This window comes from Sapajus apella, unplaced genomic scaffold (genome assembly GCF_009761245.1).
Source record: "Sapajus apella isolate SASKATOON/1434 unplaced genomic scaffold, GSC_monkey_1.0 scaffold16, whole genome shotgun sequence".
Lineage (NCBI taxonomy): Eukaryota > Metazoa > Chordata > Mammalia > Primates > Cebidae > Sapajus > Sapajus apella.
This window is the reverse complement of record NW_022436956.1, coordinates 31,300,641-31,318,042: the sequence shown is the minus strand read 5'-3', so window position 1 is coordinate 31,318,042 and position 17,402 is coordinate 31,300,641. Positions and strand designations below refer to the sequence as shown.

The 17,402-nt window shown below is 36.3% G+C and overlaps 1 protein-coding gene across 6 annotated transcripts in view; it reads left to right on the top strand.

Moving 5' to 3' along the window:
• The window catches only part of DYNC2H1 (dynein cytoplasmic 2 heavy chain 1), a 396,897-nt gene extending 380,753 nt beyond the window's left edge, over positions 1-16,144 (top strand). For all 6 annotated transcript variants that reach the window (XM_032285741.1, XM_032285742.1, XM_032285743.1 and 3 more), the window contains one exon: positions 15,602-16,144. In XM_032285741.1, the coding sequence (XP_032141632.1) occupies positions 15,602-15,760 (159 nt within the window). In that variant the 3' untranslated portion in view covers positions 15,761-16,144. The remainder of the gene's footprint in view (positions 1-15,601) is intronic.
• The last annotated feature ends 1,258 nt before the right edge of the window (positions 16,145-17,402 follow it).

The window sequence follows — 17,402 nt, the reverse complement described above, 5'->3', positions numbered from 1 at the left end:
GATCAGTAGAATGATAATGATAATAGTAATTGTGGAAGAGGAGAGAGAGATAAAAGAGTTAGCATAGTATCTCCAAGTAGGTGTATTAATAGGTGACCTGCTGTGATGTTGGCTGTTAACCGTACGGCTAGTGCTACTGGTTGAACAAAAAGGCTAATTGTTTCAATGATAATTAATATAGGAATAAGTGGGATGGGTGTTCCTTGGGGTGAGAAATGGGCAAGGAATGCTTTTGTTTTAAATCAAAGTCCTATGAGCACAGTTGCTGCTCACAGAGGGATTGCTATACCTAAATTTATTGATAGTTGAGTAGTTGGTATAAATGCCTAGGGTGTGAGCCCAAGAAGATTATTTTGGACGATGAAAGTAATTAGGACTAGAAGTATAAGGGACCAAGTTCATCCTTTAATGGTGTCTACTGCTATTATTTGTTTTAGTGTAAGTTGAATTAGTCATTGTTGAAGAGAGGAAAGTCAGTTGTTGATTAGGTTGTTAGAGGGTATAATTAGTGTAGTAGGAAATAAAATAATTAACACTACTAGGGGGATTCCTAAGATTATCGGGATACTGAAAGAGGTAAATAGATTTTGGTTCATTTTAGTTCATTTAGTTCTCAAGTGTTTTATGTTTTTGTGTTTTAGTTAATTCTGATGGGATGATATGGAAAATAAAAGTATTTTTAGTTGAATAAAAGAGGGTTACAACTATTGATAGGATCACCACTGGTCATGGTGAACTATCTAGTTGAGGCATTCACTGTAGAGAGAGGGGTTTAGTTTACTAGTACTTTCATTATTAAGTTATTGTTGATTTTTTATGTACAATATTATGCTGAACCCTGGGGTAACAAAGATAAACTGATTTCTCATGCAGAGTCTTCTGCCAACTGGGGGAGCAAATAAGAAAAAAAACTACTACAGTTCAGAATTATTAGTACAATTAGAGAGGTTTATATAAAGTGCTTTGACAGATGAGGGAGGCTTCAGCTCTACCATGTGTGAACAAATGAGGAAAAGTCAGATGACCTCACTGAGAGAAGTGGCAGCTTCTCTTGAACTGTTACTTGAACTTTAATAATAAGAGTTTAAGGACAAATTCAAAAAAGATAGGGTAACAAGGCATTCCAGACAGGAGGAGGAGCATATGTAAATATATACAGGTAGAAAAGAGCTTAGGATATTCTGGGAACTTCAAGTATAGTACATCTGGAGTGTATAGTTCATATGGAAGAATGGTGGGGGGTGTGGTCAGAAAGGAAGGCCAAGACTAAGTATGATAAGCTCAGTAGCCCATGCCAAGGAGTTTAGAGCACCTTGTGGTCAGTAGGAAGCCATCAAGAATTTAGAACAGGACCAGGCATGGTGGCTCTCACCTGTATGTAATTCCAGCACTTTGGGAAGCCAAGGCAGGAGGATCACTTAAGCCCACGAATTCAAGGCCGACTTGGGCAACACAGCAAGACCCCATCTCTATTAAATAAAAGAAGAATTTTTAAAAAAATTTTTTAAAGCAGCAAGAACAGGAGTATGATAAGATCAGATTTGTAGTTTTAGAAAATCAGTCTAGCAATGAGTGGGTGGATAATAGATTGGCACACTGTGAGATACAATTATACCTGTGTCTCATAACAGTCCTAGGGGTTAGGTACAGCAAATTTTCTCTGTTTTTCTGATGAAAAGACAGAGAATCAGGTAAGTTAAATGACTTATGACTTTCACGGTGGTAGCGTTAGTGTTTGTTTGGACAATCATAATGAGCATTTATTTGCACCGATTACATACCAAGCACTATGCAAAGTGTTTCAAATACAAGATATTTAAGCCTTTAAAAACTTTTTGAAATAGGAATTGTAATCTCCATTTTAAAGTAGAAAATGGAGGTTTAAAATGTTATGTAACTTGCCCAAGATCATATAGCTAATAGGTAGGCGACTATGATTCAAATCCAGGTGTTTCTTAAACCTTAGACCTAGTACTGAGCTACCCTAACAGTATAAATTAGGGTTTGGAAAACCATGGCCTATAGGCCAAATCCAGCCTACTTCCTATTTTTACAGTGCTCATGAACAGTGAATGGCTTTTACCTTTTTTCAAAAAGTTGAAAAATGCAGAAGAGAGATAGTTCACGGCATGTAAAAATTATGTGAAATTCAAATTTCAGTGTCCATAAATGAACCTTTATTTGGAAAACAGTCATGCCCATTGTGTACATATTGTCTATGGCTGATTTCAGGCCACAGTGGCAGAGCTGAGTAGTTGTGTCAGAGACCACATGGCCCACAAATCCTGAAATATTTAGTCAGGTCTTTTATTTAAAAAAAATACTGACGCTGTATAAACTATTAAATTCTCCACCTTCTGCTTTGATTAAGTGTTATTTTGTTTAAGAAAGTTTTTTTTTTAAAGCAATCATGTCTGCCTGTAATGTTTTACAAAATTTACAGTAGAAAAATAATGTCAACATGTTAATGTATTTTTAGTAGGAAGGAAGAAACCAGTGTAAAATCAAACATCAATTTATATAAGCCAGTAAAAAGATTTACTTTTGCCATTTACTCCTATAGCTGCTTTGTAGCACAAAGTCCAGTGTTCTCTTGTAAGCTTGGATGAAATAATATAATTCAGAACTTTGGTAACTAAACTTTTTTAGGCTAGAAAGAGGTTATTTCACAAATTATTTTCACACTGTTATCTGATATCCAGTATCCCTGAATAGCTTCATTTCAACAGAAACTTGCCCGCTAACCTAGTCATTTGCACAACATTGCTTTGAGGTAGGCTGCACCTCCATTTTTCAAAGAACATTTTAGGTTGCCGAAGATCGAAGAACTTCTTCAACATTGTTTCAGTATGTGGTGATACTTAAAAAGGGATATCATCAACAAATTCTAAGACTTTTACTGGGGCAGGAGGAGTAAGCTCTATCATTGCCTCTATTTGAAATGCAGTATACTTTGTGAATTAGCAAGAATGGAATGACGAATTCAAGGAGAAATTAAAATAAATAAAGTGCAGGTGACGGAGTCTCACTCTGTCGCCCAGGCTGGAGTGCAGTGGCTCCATGATACAGATTCTTAAAGTTATTCCAGTTCCAGCTCAGTGTGGTGCTTTTGTTTAAATAAATATTGGCTCAAATTAAGATACAACTCTAGAGGATTTTACCCAGAAAGCATTAGCTTTTTCCAATGCATTTCTTAACATGATTTTGTATATTATTTAATAATTCTCCATAAAAACTGATTCTGTGAGCAAACTTAATAAATACAATATTCCTTTCCTTGGATAGTCTTATCTCAAAAGCTCTGAGAAGTCCCAAAGATTACTTACCATATAACCTTCTCATGCACCTACACCCCATCAGGATCTAATATTCCCCACAGTATGACTTGGTCATCACTCTTTTATGATGAAAACCAGTCTCAGTGATGCCCTTCTGGCATTCCACAGGAAGTCAGTTTGCCTTTGTTCTATCTTCCTGTAAAGAATGCTACTTAGAGTTAATCAGCCGCACAGTAACACAGTAGTCCTGAGCCAGCCTGAACCCCAGGAGGCTAGATCTTCTGATACACATGGCAATTGACAATTCAGCTTCAGAAAAAAATTATTCTCAGAGAAAATAGAACTCTAAACTATTTACACAAGCAACTCAGGAAAATAATAATTACTATATATTATTTTTTATAGATGTTAAAACACAGAAGATATGTGTTGAAAGCTCTGCCTTGTATACACTCTGGTTTGAAAATAACAAATATGTGACTAACATATTTTGAGTGTGATTGTTTTTCTGCTTCGAGGACTTATTATGAAAGTAGTGCTGTTAGCACTATATTACTGAAAAATGAGGGAAGCATATCTTTACCAATATACATCTAAAAATACAGCTAGACATTCTTGACAGAACAAAGTTTTTCAGAGTATTCATTGGTGGCAAGCTGTTTTGTTTTCTATTTTGAGATTTTTTTTCCCCAGAGTTGTATCACTAAATTGTGCTACTCATACGTACATTAGAACTATGATTTCCTATCATTTCCTCTTACAAAAAAAGAACTATTCATTGACTTGATTCATAGGCATTCAGAAATCATGTGTTAGAATAAGTTGAACTGTGCATAAACTGATATGTTTTGTTTTCATATGTTTTGTGATAATGAAATTCAATTAAAATTGGCCAAATGCCTAACATGAGTAATCAATAATTTTGTTTTCATTGTTTAGTTTTGTTTTTTCCTGCTTTTTGCTGTTTGTTAACTAAGTGATATCTAACATGGTAGTCTCTCTGTATCTGCAGTTTCAGTTACCCACAGTCAAATAATAAATGAATATAGCACAATAAGGTATGTTGAGAGAAACCATATTCACATAACTATATTATTATGATATATTGTTATATCTTACTATACCTAATTTATAAATTATCCTAGATATGTATGTTTAGGAAGAAACATACATATAGGGTTGGCTTCATTCACAGTTTCAGGCATCCACTGGGGCCTTGGAACATATTCCCCACAGATAAGAGGGGACTACTGAGTCACCATTTTGTCTTTGAAAAAATGCATTGTCTTCTTTCATATAGTTCTGTATTGCTTGCTATTTGTAGAATGTATGCTTTTAAGTCATTTTACCCAAGGCATGGGCAAATTTTGTTGTGAGACATTCAGGCTTTTCTTGGACACCTCAGGAAAGCAGAAAAATTATTCCAGATGCTTATTCACTTAAAGCTTTTTATTTTTATGAAAAGCTAATTCAAATGAGTGTAAAATTTCAAATTTTAGCCTCCTTATTGAACAGAGCTAATTGGATCAGTTTCTGTTTTAATAAAAATATGGTATATGAACACAACCATTTTAGAGTAATCACAATTTATAGGTTTTGAGTTATTAAATTGTAATTGCACAAAACTTTGTTGAGAGGAAATATAATGTGAATTATTTGAAGTTTTCCTAATATATCTCCTTTTTTTCATTAATTGAACACTGGGTGTGTTCATAGTTATTAACAAAATTTTAGTTTCATTGAAATGCTTCAGCCCAATAGTGTCTTAGGTTTCACTTGTTAAACATATTATAGAGGGAGCTGGGTCATCAAAATTTAATTCAGTTAAGCAGTAGTCACAGAACTTCTATGTACACAAAATATTGTGCTAATAGTGAGAATGCCAAAAATACTTGCCCCTACTTCTACTGTGAGCATTTATTTATTAATGACTTAAGAGCAAGTGTATTTAACTTTTTTACAGAAGTAACATTTACCACTTAAGAGATTTTGAGAAGTGACAAAATATCAAGAAGCCACTATGTTGTTTTGCTTTAAAACACTGTAGGTTTTGTAAGAAAGATTTGTACCCTGGCTGTGAAACAAACAAAGCCTACAACTAAAAGGTTTGGAAGTATTTGGAAATATGTACAAAAACAAGTAAACTTAGGGAATATGCAAAAAAACAAAGCTGATAATCAGCATTGTTAAGTGCCTAATTAAAAGAGAAATTTTCTTTACATCGATATAATAGAGATAATTTCCTGACGAGAAAGGAATAACATTATAAAACATTTCATTGTGGTATTTGTATTTCATTTTTGATAATAGAAGTAATGGAAAGCAAAGCAAATATCAGGTGTCAGAAAAAGATAATTTAAGACATTTCCTAGGATTAAAAATAAACAATTATAGATTCAGATCATTTCAGTCCAATGAATATGTGAGTTTTGTCTGTTCTTTGCCAAAGAACGTAAAGGAATGCTTGCACTAGGCTTTACCTTTTAAGATTGGCTAAGGAGTCATAACAATTACAGTAGTTTTTTATTCCTAAAGCTTTGCCATTTAAGCAGAATTGAACAAGAGGGAAGAGATTAGTTGGTGACTGATAAAAGTTGAAAATTCTCATTATTCCAAATCCCACATTTTTTTTTCTGAAGTTCAACTAAGAATTTACTCTCTCCATGAATCCCTGTTAGGTTAACGTATTCCAGAGTAGCATTTTCTTTATTTTGATTTTCTAAAGTGTATATATTTTTAAAAACAAATATTCTGGGTATTTGAAATGTGTGTATTTTGTTTCCTAAAGTAAAAATTCAAAGGAGATTATTTTCTCTATTTGTGTATGTACTGAAATGCTTAGTCTTTACAATTCTAGGCACAACATTAGCATATAAAATGCTGTTAAATGAGTGGCTAAATAACTGACACAAGATCATCCATGGAAACAGATAATTAGAAAAATTCAGGACAGGATTGTGGGATCCAAAATGGCTGAACAGATACAACTCCAGCGCACAACACCAAGCGAGAGAGACGCAGAAATCCAGAGATCTCTTAGCTCCAACCGAGGTACCAGGTGCATTTCAACTGGTCTGGTCAGACAGTGAGCAAAGCCCACTCAGGGCAGACTGAGGCGGGGAGGGTTGTTGCTTCACCCAGAGAGTGCATCTGACCAGCGAGTCAGAGGCTTCAGCCCCTCTGGCACTCCAATCCAGATACAGCACTTCCCCCAAAGCCTTAGCAATACACAGAACAGGGAATCTTTGCCAGTCAAGCACCTGGAATTACAAGCACAGAGTTGAATAATAATCCAGGACAGTGTCCTGGATTGGCACACAGATCTAAAAAGACACATAAGCCCAAAAGGTGGCCAGGAGAACCTGCGGACGGAGCTATTGCCCCCTCCCACCGCCCAGAGAGAGAGGGAGCTGTAAGCGGGAGCAGCTGGGCAGGCCCCTACTCTATGACTGGAGAGAGAGGAAGCTGAAAGTGGGAACCGACCTGGTGCTACTGGGTGGGTCCCTACCCTCCCCCACAAACCCCAGAGGGCTGAAGCTCTGACTCTAGTGGGTTGCACAGCCAGTGCCACAGTCTGAGCTGAACCCTGAATGATCCAGCCCAGTGGAGGAAGGGTACAACTCACCATTAGAGGGGTGGGACTGGGCTACATGTTTTAACAAAAACACAGGAAGCCTACATAGCAACGGGACAGCTTTCTGACAACCCAGCAGCACCTACAGGTCAGCGGAAGAGGCGGGCCTAATCTCCCAGTATAAACAAAAAAGACACAGGAAGCTTCCCTAGTAACCTGAAGGAGTCCCTAGAAACCCAGTAGTGCCTCCACAGGCGGACAAGCGACCTCATCAAGCAGCTCCCTGACAACACAGCCAGGTAAACCCACAAAGATGGGATAAAAACAGTGCAAAAAAGATGAAACCGTCAAAGACCAGAACACTTCTCCTTCAAAGGATCACAACTCCTCAACAACACAGGATCTCATCATGACTGAGAAGGAGTGCAATGAATTGACAGAAACAGGCTTCAGAGGTGGATAATAACAAACTTTTCTGAGCTAAAGGAACACATTCTAAACTCAACTCAAAGAAACCAAAAACCTTGAAAAAAGATTAGATGAAATGCTAACTAGAATAACCAGCTTAGAGAAGAATATAAATGACTTGATGGAGCTGAAAAACACAGCACGAGAACTACATGAAGCAAACACAAGTTTTAATAGCCAAATTGATCAAACAGAAGAAAGGATATCAGAGATTGAAGATCAACTCAATGAAATAGAAGGCAAGACAAGAGAAAAAAGAGTGAAAAGAAATGAACAAAGCCCCAAGAAATACGGGATTATGTGAAAAGACCTAACCTACCCTTGATCAGTGTACCTGAATATGATGGGGAGAATGAATCCAAGCTGGAAAACACACTCCAGGATATTATCCAGGAGAACTTCCCAAGCCTAGCAAGGCAGTCCAAATTTCAAATTCAAGAAATACAGAGAACTCCACAGATATATTCCTCAAGAAGAGCAACCCCAAGGGACATAACTGTCAGATTCACCAGGGTTAAAATGAAGGAAAAATGTTAAGAGCAGCCAGAGAGAAAGGTCAGGTCACCCACAGAGGGAAGCCAATCAGACTCACAGCAGATCTCTCAGCAGAAACCCTACAAGACAGAAGAGAGTGGGGTCCAATATTCAACATCCTTAAAGGAAAGAACTTTCAACCCAGAATCTCATGTCCAGCCAAACTAAGCTTCATAAGTGAAGGAAAAATAAAATACTTTATGGACAAGCAATTATTGAGAGATTTTGTCACCACCAGACCTGCCCTACAAGAGCTCCTGAAAGAAACACTAAGCACAGAAAGGAACTAGTACCAGTCACTGCAAAAGCAAACCAGTGGGCAAAGACCAAAAATGCAATGAAGAAAATGAGTCAACTAATGGGAAAGAAAAACAGCCAGTAACAAAATGCAGGATCAAATTCACACATAACAATAATAACATAGAATGTAAATGGCCTAAATGCCCCAATCAAAAGACACAGACTGGCAAACTGGATAAAAAGTCAAAACCCATCAGTGTGCTACATTCAGGAAACCCATCTCACTTACAAAGACACACATAGACTCAAAAGAAAGGGATGGAAGAAGATTTACCCAGCAAATGGAGAACAAAAAAAAAAGCAGGGGTGGCAATCCTAGTCAAATGGACTTCAAACCAACAAAGATCAAGAGAGACAAAGGACACTACATAATGGTAAAAAGATCAGTACAACAAGAAGAGCTAACTATCCTAAATATATACGCAACACAGGAGCACCCAGATACATAAAGCAAATTCTTAATGACCTAAAATGAGATTTAGACTCCCACACAATAATAGTGGGAGACTTCAACACTCCACTGTCAATATTAGATTGAGACAGAAAATTAACAAGGATATCCAGGACTTGAATGCAGAGCTGGACCAAGAGAATCTAATAGGCATATACAGAATGCTCCACCCCAAATCCACAGAATATACATTCTTCTCAGCACCACATTGCACTTACTCTAAAATGGACCACATAATTGGAAGCAAATCACTCCTCAGCAAATGCAAAAGAATGGAAATGATAACAGTCTATCAGACCACAGCACAATCAGACTAGAACTCAGGATTAAGAAACACACTCAAACCTGCACAACCACGTGGAAACTGAACAACATGCTTCTGAGTGTCAACTGGATAAACAATGAAATGAAGGCAGAAATAAAGATGTTCTTCGAAACCAATCAGAATGAAGATACAATGTACCAGAATCTCTGGGACTCATGTAAAGCAGCATCTAGAGGGAAATTTATAGCAATAAATGCCCACATGAGAAACAAGGAAAGATCTAAAATTGACACCCTATCATCAAAATTGAAACAGCTAGAGGAGGAAGACCAAAAAAACTCAAAAGCTAGCAGAAGAAAAGAAATAACTAAGATCAGAGGAGTGCTGAAGGAGACAGAGACACAAAAAACCCTTCCAAAAATCAATAAATCCAGGAGCTGGTTTTTTGAAAAGACCAACAAAATAGACTGCTAGCCAGATTAATAAAAAAGAAAAGGGAGAAGAATCAAATAGATGGCAATAAAAAACGATAAAGGGGATATCACCACTGATCCCACAGAAATACAAACTACCATCAGAGATTGCTACAAACAGCTCTATTCACATAAACCAGTAAACCAGGAAGAAATGGATAAATTCCTAGACACTTGTACTCTACCAAGACTAAACCAGGAGGAAGTTGAAACCCTGAATAGACCAATAACAAGGGCTGAAGTAGAGGCAGCAATCAAGAGCCTACAAACCAAAAAAAGTCCAGGTCCAGACGGGTTCACAACCAAATTCTACCAGACGTACAAACAGGAGCTGTTCCATTCCTTCTGAAACTGTATCAAACAATACAAAAAGAGGGAATCCTCCCTAACTCATTTTATGAGACCAACATCATCCTGATACCAAAACCAGGCAGAGACTCAACTAAAAAAGAAAACTTCAGGCCAATATCCATGATGAATATCGACGCAAAAATCTTCAATAAAATATCAGCAAACAGCACATCAAGAAGCTTATTGATCATGATCAAGTAGGCTTCATCCGGGGATGCAAGTCTGGTTCCACAAAAGCAAATCCATAAATGTAATCCATCACATAAATGGAACCAAAGACAACAACCACATGATTATCTCAATAGATGCAGAGAAGGCCTTCTACAATATTCAACAGCCCTTCATAACAAAAACTCTCAATAAACTAGGTATTGATGGAATATATCATAAAATGTTAAAAGCTATATATGATAAACCTACAGCCAATATCATACTGAATGGGCAAAAGCTGGAAGAATTCCCTTTGAAATCATGCAGTAGACAAGGATGCCCTCTCTCATCACTCCTATTCAATATAGTATTGGAAGTTCTAGCCAGAGAAATCAGGCAAGAAAAAGAAATAAAGTGTATTCAATTAGTAAATTAGGAAGTCAAATTATATGTATTTGCAGATGACATGATTGTATATCTAGAAGACCCCATCATCTCAGCCCAAAATTTTCTCAAACTGATAAGCAACTTCAGCAAAGTCTCAAGATACACAATCAATGTGCAGAAATCACAAACATGCCTACACACTAATAACAGACTTAAAGAGAGCCAAAACATGAGCGAACTGCCATTCACAATTGCTACAAAGAGAATAAAATACCTAGGAATACAGCTAACAAAGGATGTAAAGGACTTCTTCAAGGAGAACTACAAACCACTGCTCAATGAAATAAGAGAGGACACAAACAGATGGAAAAACATTCCATGTTCATGGATAGGAAGAATAAATATCGTGAAAAGGGCCATACTGCCCAAAGTAATCTATAGATTCAACACCATCCCCATCAAGCTACCAACGACCGTCACAAAACTGGAAAAAGCCACTTTAAACTTCATATGGAATCACAAGACAGCCCGCATAGCCAAGACAATCCTAAGCAAATAGAACAAAGCTGGAGGTATCATACTGCTGGACTTCACATTACACTACAAGGCTACAATAATCAAAACAGCATGGTACTGGTACCAAAACAGACACAGACCAATGGAACAGAACAGAGGCCCCAGAAGAAACACCACACATCTACAACCATCTGATCTTTGAAAAATCCAGCAAAAACAGCAATGGGGAAAGGACTCCATGTTTAATAAATGGTGTTGGGAAAACTGACTAGCAATGTGCAGAAAGCAGAAACTGGACACCTACCTGTCACCATACACTAAAATTAACTCCAGATGGATTAAAGATTTAAACACAAATACACCATAAAAACACTAGAAGAAAACTTAGGCAAAACCATCCAGGAAATAGACATCGGCAAGGACTTCATGACTAAAACACCAAAAGCAATGGCAATAAAAATTAAGATAGACAAATGGGATATAATTAAAATTTAGAGCTTCTGTACAGCAAAATAAACCATCATCAGAGTGAATCAACAACCAACAGAATGGGAAAAAATTTTTGCAATCTACCCATATGACAAAGGGCTAATAACCAGAATCTACAAAAAACTAAAACAGATATAGAAGAAAAAACCCCATTCAAAAGTGGGTGAAGGACATGAACAGACACTTTTCAAAAGAAGACATATATGAGGCCAACAAACATATGAAAAAATGCTCATCATCACTGGTCATTAGAGAAATGCAAATCAAAACCACATTGATGAAGAAACTCAGAGCCTTGAAAAAAGGTTTGACGAAATCATAACAAGAATAGACAATTTAGAGAGGAATATAAGTGAATTAATGGAACTGAAGAACACAATACAAGAACTCCGCGAAGTACACACAGGTTTTAACACTCGAATTGATCAAGAAGAAGAAAGGATATCAGAGGTCAAAGACCAACTTAATGAAATGAAACGAGAAGACAAGATTAGAGAAGAAAAGTAAAAAGGAATGACCAAAATCTCCAAGAAATATGAGACTATGTGAAAAGACCTAATTTACATTTGATAGGTATACCAGAATGTCATGAAGAGAATGAATCCAAGCTGGAAAATATTCTTCAGGATATTATTCAGGAAAACTTCATCGGCATGCTGTATCCAGATCCATCTCATAAGCAAGGACGCACAAAGACTCAAAACAAAAGGTTGGAGGAAGACTCACCAATCAAATGGAGAGCAAAAAAAAAAAAAACCACACACACACAACAGGAGTTGTAACTTTCATCTCTGACAAAATAGACTTCAATAGTAACAAAGACTGAAAGAAACAAAGAAGGACATTACATAATGGTAAAAGGATCAATGTAACAACAGGAGTTAATGATCATAAATATATATGCACCCAATATAGGAGCACCCAGATACATAAGACAAGTTCTTAATGACTTATAAAGAGACTTGGACTCCCGCACAATAATAGCAGGAGACTTTGACACCACATTGTTAATATTCGACGGATCAATGAGATAGAAAATTAACAGGGACATTTATGATTTGAACTCCGACCTGGAACAAGTAAACTCAGTGAATATTTATAGAATTCTTCACCCCAGGTCCACAGAACATACATTTTTTTCAGTATCACATTACACCTATTTTGAAAGTGACCACGTAAATGGAAGTAAATCACTCTTCAGCATTTGCATAGCATTTCACAGATTTAAATGAAATATTGGCTGTTTGTTGTTTTCTTCCCTTCTTATTCCTCCCTGTCTGTGCTGTTAAGTACAATTATCAGCATAAAAGAGGTTTTTAATACCTATTTTTAGATTGCATTTCAGCCTGGGCAATAGAGCAAGACTCCCGTTCTCTCTCCCCTTTTCTCTTTCTTAAAAAAAAAAAAAAAAAAAAAAAAAAAAACGCATTGAGATGCCATCTCATGCCAGTTAGAATGGCCATCATTAAAAAATCTGGAGACAACAGATGCTGGAGAGGATGTGGAGAAATAGGAACACTCTTACAAAGTTGGTGGGAGTGTAAATTAGTTCAACCACTGTGGAAGACAGTGTGGTGATTTCTCAATGATCTAGTAATAGAAATTCCATTTGACCCAGCAATCCCATTACTGGGCATATAATCAAAGAACTGTAAATCGTTCTACAATTGAGACATACGCACGTGTATGTTCACTGCAGCCCTGTGTACAATAGCAAAGACCTGGAACCAACCCAAACACCCATCAATGATAGACTGGACTAAGAAAATGTGGTACATATACACCATGGAATACTATGCAGCCATAAAAAACGATGAGTTCATGTCCTTTGTAGGGACTTGGATGAATCTGGAAACTGTCATTCTCAGCAAACTGACACAAAAATAGAAAGCCAGACACCACACGGTCTCACTCATAGGTGGGTGTTGAACAATGAGAACACGTGGACTCAGAGAGAGGAGCATCACACACTGGGGGGAGGTGGGGGGGTAGGGGAGAGACAGTTGGGGGTTGGGGAGGGAGGGGAGGATGGGGAGGGATGATATGGGGAGAAATACCAGATATAGTATGCACCTAAAGTTAAATAAATAAATATTCAGGACAGATGGTGTTTTTATCTACTTGGGAATGATTCTACCTAAAGAATATGTTTTGTTATATGTAAATCAGGTTAAGATTTAACAATGTTAGGTATGAATAATTTTTCAGGTGACCCACTGATTAATATCAAGGGCCAGAAGAGTCAGAACAGGTGTTGGGGTGTGTGTGTGCACGCGTGCGCATGTGTGTCTGTGTGTGTGAGAGAGAGAGAGAGAGAGGGAAGAGCAAGATTGGAAACAATAATGAAATTTCATATAATGCCCACTTAGGCTTAAAAGTAGAAAGTCTTAATTTTCTATGAAAGAAAAATACTTTATTTCTATCATAGCACCATTCAAGACGTAGTAGCTGCCAAAAGGGTGATTTTTTTTTTCCTAGTTGATTTGAGAATTAGTAGGAAATAAGGAAAAGGCAGTTCAAAGAATTAGAGATATGTGGATAAATAATACTTATATCTGGAGCTCTTTAATATGACATCTGATTCTTTCCACATCCTGTGAGGTGGGCAAGTGTCATTTGTCCTTTTAAAATAGGGAAACTGATGTTTGGAGACTAACCTCTATAGGATCAGGAGCTCCTAGACAAGTACTCCAGGGCCTGAAAATAATTTATTTCCATAAATGCTATTGTATTCTATTTTGAAAAGTAACAGAGTAAGGGACATTGGTTGCAAACATTCATATACCAGAGTGTTTTGTCAACTGTAATTATTTATGATAAATTTGTCACTTCCTAACTAGGTTACCATGGGTAAATTCTCTGTGGGCTTCTGATTTTTCACTTTTCTAATATTTTAGAATGGGTCTAGCTTGCCTCTTAAGTTCCATTCCAACTCTGCAAAGTAAGTAATAATTAATTGAATAAAATCAAATAAATTCAGTAAAAATGCTAACCCTAAATTTGAATTGGAAATACAATTACAAACTCATGATTAAAAAAAAAAATACTGATTTCTAAGCTCCAGTCACTGAAACATCATAGAATGAAAATGATTAATTATTCCTAGCACCCAAATTATGGTCTCTAATACCATTTCTCTTGAAAGGAACCAGGAATCATCCAATTAATGACTAATTTCTAGGGCAGGAAATATAAAAGAAGAGCTTGTATAATAATATTTGTCATACTAGAAAAGCAGTGAAACTATTGAAGAGACAACTGGGGACGTATCAAAACTCAGCAGCCAACTTTAAAAGCTCCCCCTGAGTAAAGACTAGCAATTTGAACACAAATGCAATAGCGACTCTGTCACATTAAAGCACATCATATATGGTTAAATCTACCAGTTCATAATGCCATTTTTTAAAAGGAGTGGTGGTCATTGGTCACCTTTAGAGTATATTAGGAAACATTCATTGTTTTGAAAACACATAAAGGGAAAGAAGCAATTTTCCTTTTCGTATATGAACTGCACCTCATGGTAATAAAAAATTGGTAAGTAGAAATTTCTCTTTATAGATATATTTGTGCTTGGAAATGAAGAAGGAATGACAGAATTAGATTACCCCGTGTGTAATCTTGAATGAAAAATGATTATCAATGGCCTCTAATAGCCAAAAAAGAGAGTCAACCACACATACGCTGCTTGATAGAAATATCCAGTACCATCTATGCAGTATTTTCCAAAAATTGAGTCTGAGCTCACCTCTAGATCCAGTTATTAGGAATACAAGGAGACAGACCAATGTGATACCAAGGGAATGTAACTTTAAAAAGTCAGAATGTGGGCTTTTATATCAAACTGTATTTTATACAAAACTATATTTGGTATAGTTTCTTCCGCAAATAAATTACTAGGAAAAGAGGAGGAAAAACTTAGATTTGGGAGACTTAAGAGACATTTCAACAAACTGCAAAGCATAGGCTTTATTTAAATTATGATTCTAACAGAAAAACTCTTTAAAACAGGAGATAATGTATGTGTGGTAATATTAAAGAATTATTGGTAATTTTATCCTGTGTGATAATACTTACAATGGTTATAGTTTATTTATAGACATATATATGTAAATATTTATAGGTGAAATTTTATAATTGTAAGGTGCTGTTCAAAATACTCCAATATTTGGGGCTGGGGAGAGGTTGTAAATAAAACATGATAGGCCATGTATTTCATTTTGTTGCAGGGAGATGATAGGCGTTTATCATATTAATCTTTAAAACTTTTCATAATAAAATATTAATATGTTTGTTTCCTTGGTTGTCTAATAATCTGTTTCCAAAAAGTGTACTGCTATATTTTATAACATGTTATATTTTAAACAGGATGCATGTGGTCCATATTCCCCAGATGAGTGCATCTCTTTGCCTGTTTACACAAGTGCTGAAAGGGATCGTGTGGTTACCAACATTGATGTCCCATGTGGGGGCAACCAAGACCAGTGGATACAGTGTGGAGCAGCTCTATTCCTAAAAAACCAGTAGACTCAAATGGCAACTAAAGCCATCTTCACAAAAGGAAACATTGATTCTTTAAGCTTAAGTAAAACATGTCATCAGTCTACATTTAAAATGTTAGTTCAAAATATTAACATATAGTTACCTGATGTTGTTGATCTTATCAAATTTTATTTTAATGTATAAAAGCAGCACTGTGCATCTTTTAAAGTAATAAATGGAGTTATTTTTAAAATAGAGTATTCTTTGGATAACATTAAATATTTCTGTGAGGAAGTTCATTTTTCCAGTGGCTCAAAAATTTGTTTTAGGTCAGAGATTTTAAGTGGTGTATTAAAGTAATAATAAATATTTTGGCTGTCATTTCTGTGTCATAATTATTTAATAAAATATAAGAACACTCATAATTTTTTAGTCTTCCCATGACTCTTTTTACATACTGAAGAATTTATTATATTTTAAAGTTATAATGAATGCATAAAAGTATCAATCTGAGTATGATTATATTAATTACAATATACAAATTTGTAATTGTCATTATAAATTATAACTAACATCCTAAGGTAATTCAAATATGAATAATTCAGCTGACATAATAATGGAGGATAAATTCTGGTTATTAAACTTTCAGCTTTTTGGGGTTTTTGTTATTGTTTTTTGTGACAGGGTCTCGCTCTGTTGCCCAGCATAGAGTGCCGTGGTGCGATCACGGCTCACTGCAGCCTGAACCTCATGGGCTCAATCTCAGCCTCCTCAGTAGGTGGGACTACAGGTGTACCACCATGCCCAGCTAATTTCTGTATTTGTTGTAGATATGGGGTTTTGCCACATTTCCCAGGCTGGTTTCACCCTCCTGCGCTCAAGCAATCCACCTGCGTTAGTCTCCCGAAGTACTAGGATTACAAGAGTGAGCCGCCACACCTGGCCTGTATTTTTGTATTCCTTATGGGAGCTATTATTTTAGCGCTGTGAGATTCTCTGAACTCTAAGGAACCAAAAATACTGTTGATAAACATTTTAGTATCCTATAAAGTTATTTGCAGCTCTATCCTTGCAGCAAATTCTAAGAACTGAGGCTTATATTTTTAATAGTTGTATAAAACAAATAAGTCATATCAATGAAAAGTTATATACTTAGAGGAGAAACCAAATGAAAGGAAAAATGTGTTTTTAAAAGAATGTATTTAAATATATATATTTTTAAATGTAAATTAAGAATACAGTAATAGCATCTCAAAGTAATTCTAAAGAAATGAGAAATAATAGCAAAGAAATCAAGATAAGAATTTCACTAAAAGAGGCTGGAGCAGTGGGCTCACGCCTGTAATCCCAGCACTTTGGGAGGCCAAGGCAGGCAGATCACCTGAGGTCAGGAGTTCGGGAGCAGACTGGCCAACGTGGTGAAACCCCATCTCTACTAAAAATACAAAAACTAGCTAGGCATGGTGGCATGCACCTGTAATCCCAGCTACTCGAGAGGCTGAGGCAAGAGAATTGCTTGAACCCAGGAGGCGGAGGTTGCAGTGAGCTGACATTGCCCCATTGCACTCCAGCATGGGCCACAAGAGTGAAACTCTGTCACAAAAAAAAAAAAAAAAAGAATTTTACTAAAAGAATAATCAAATAGAATCAAATTATGATCTCTCATATTTGTCACTTTTTACCATCT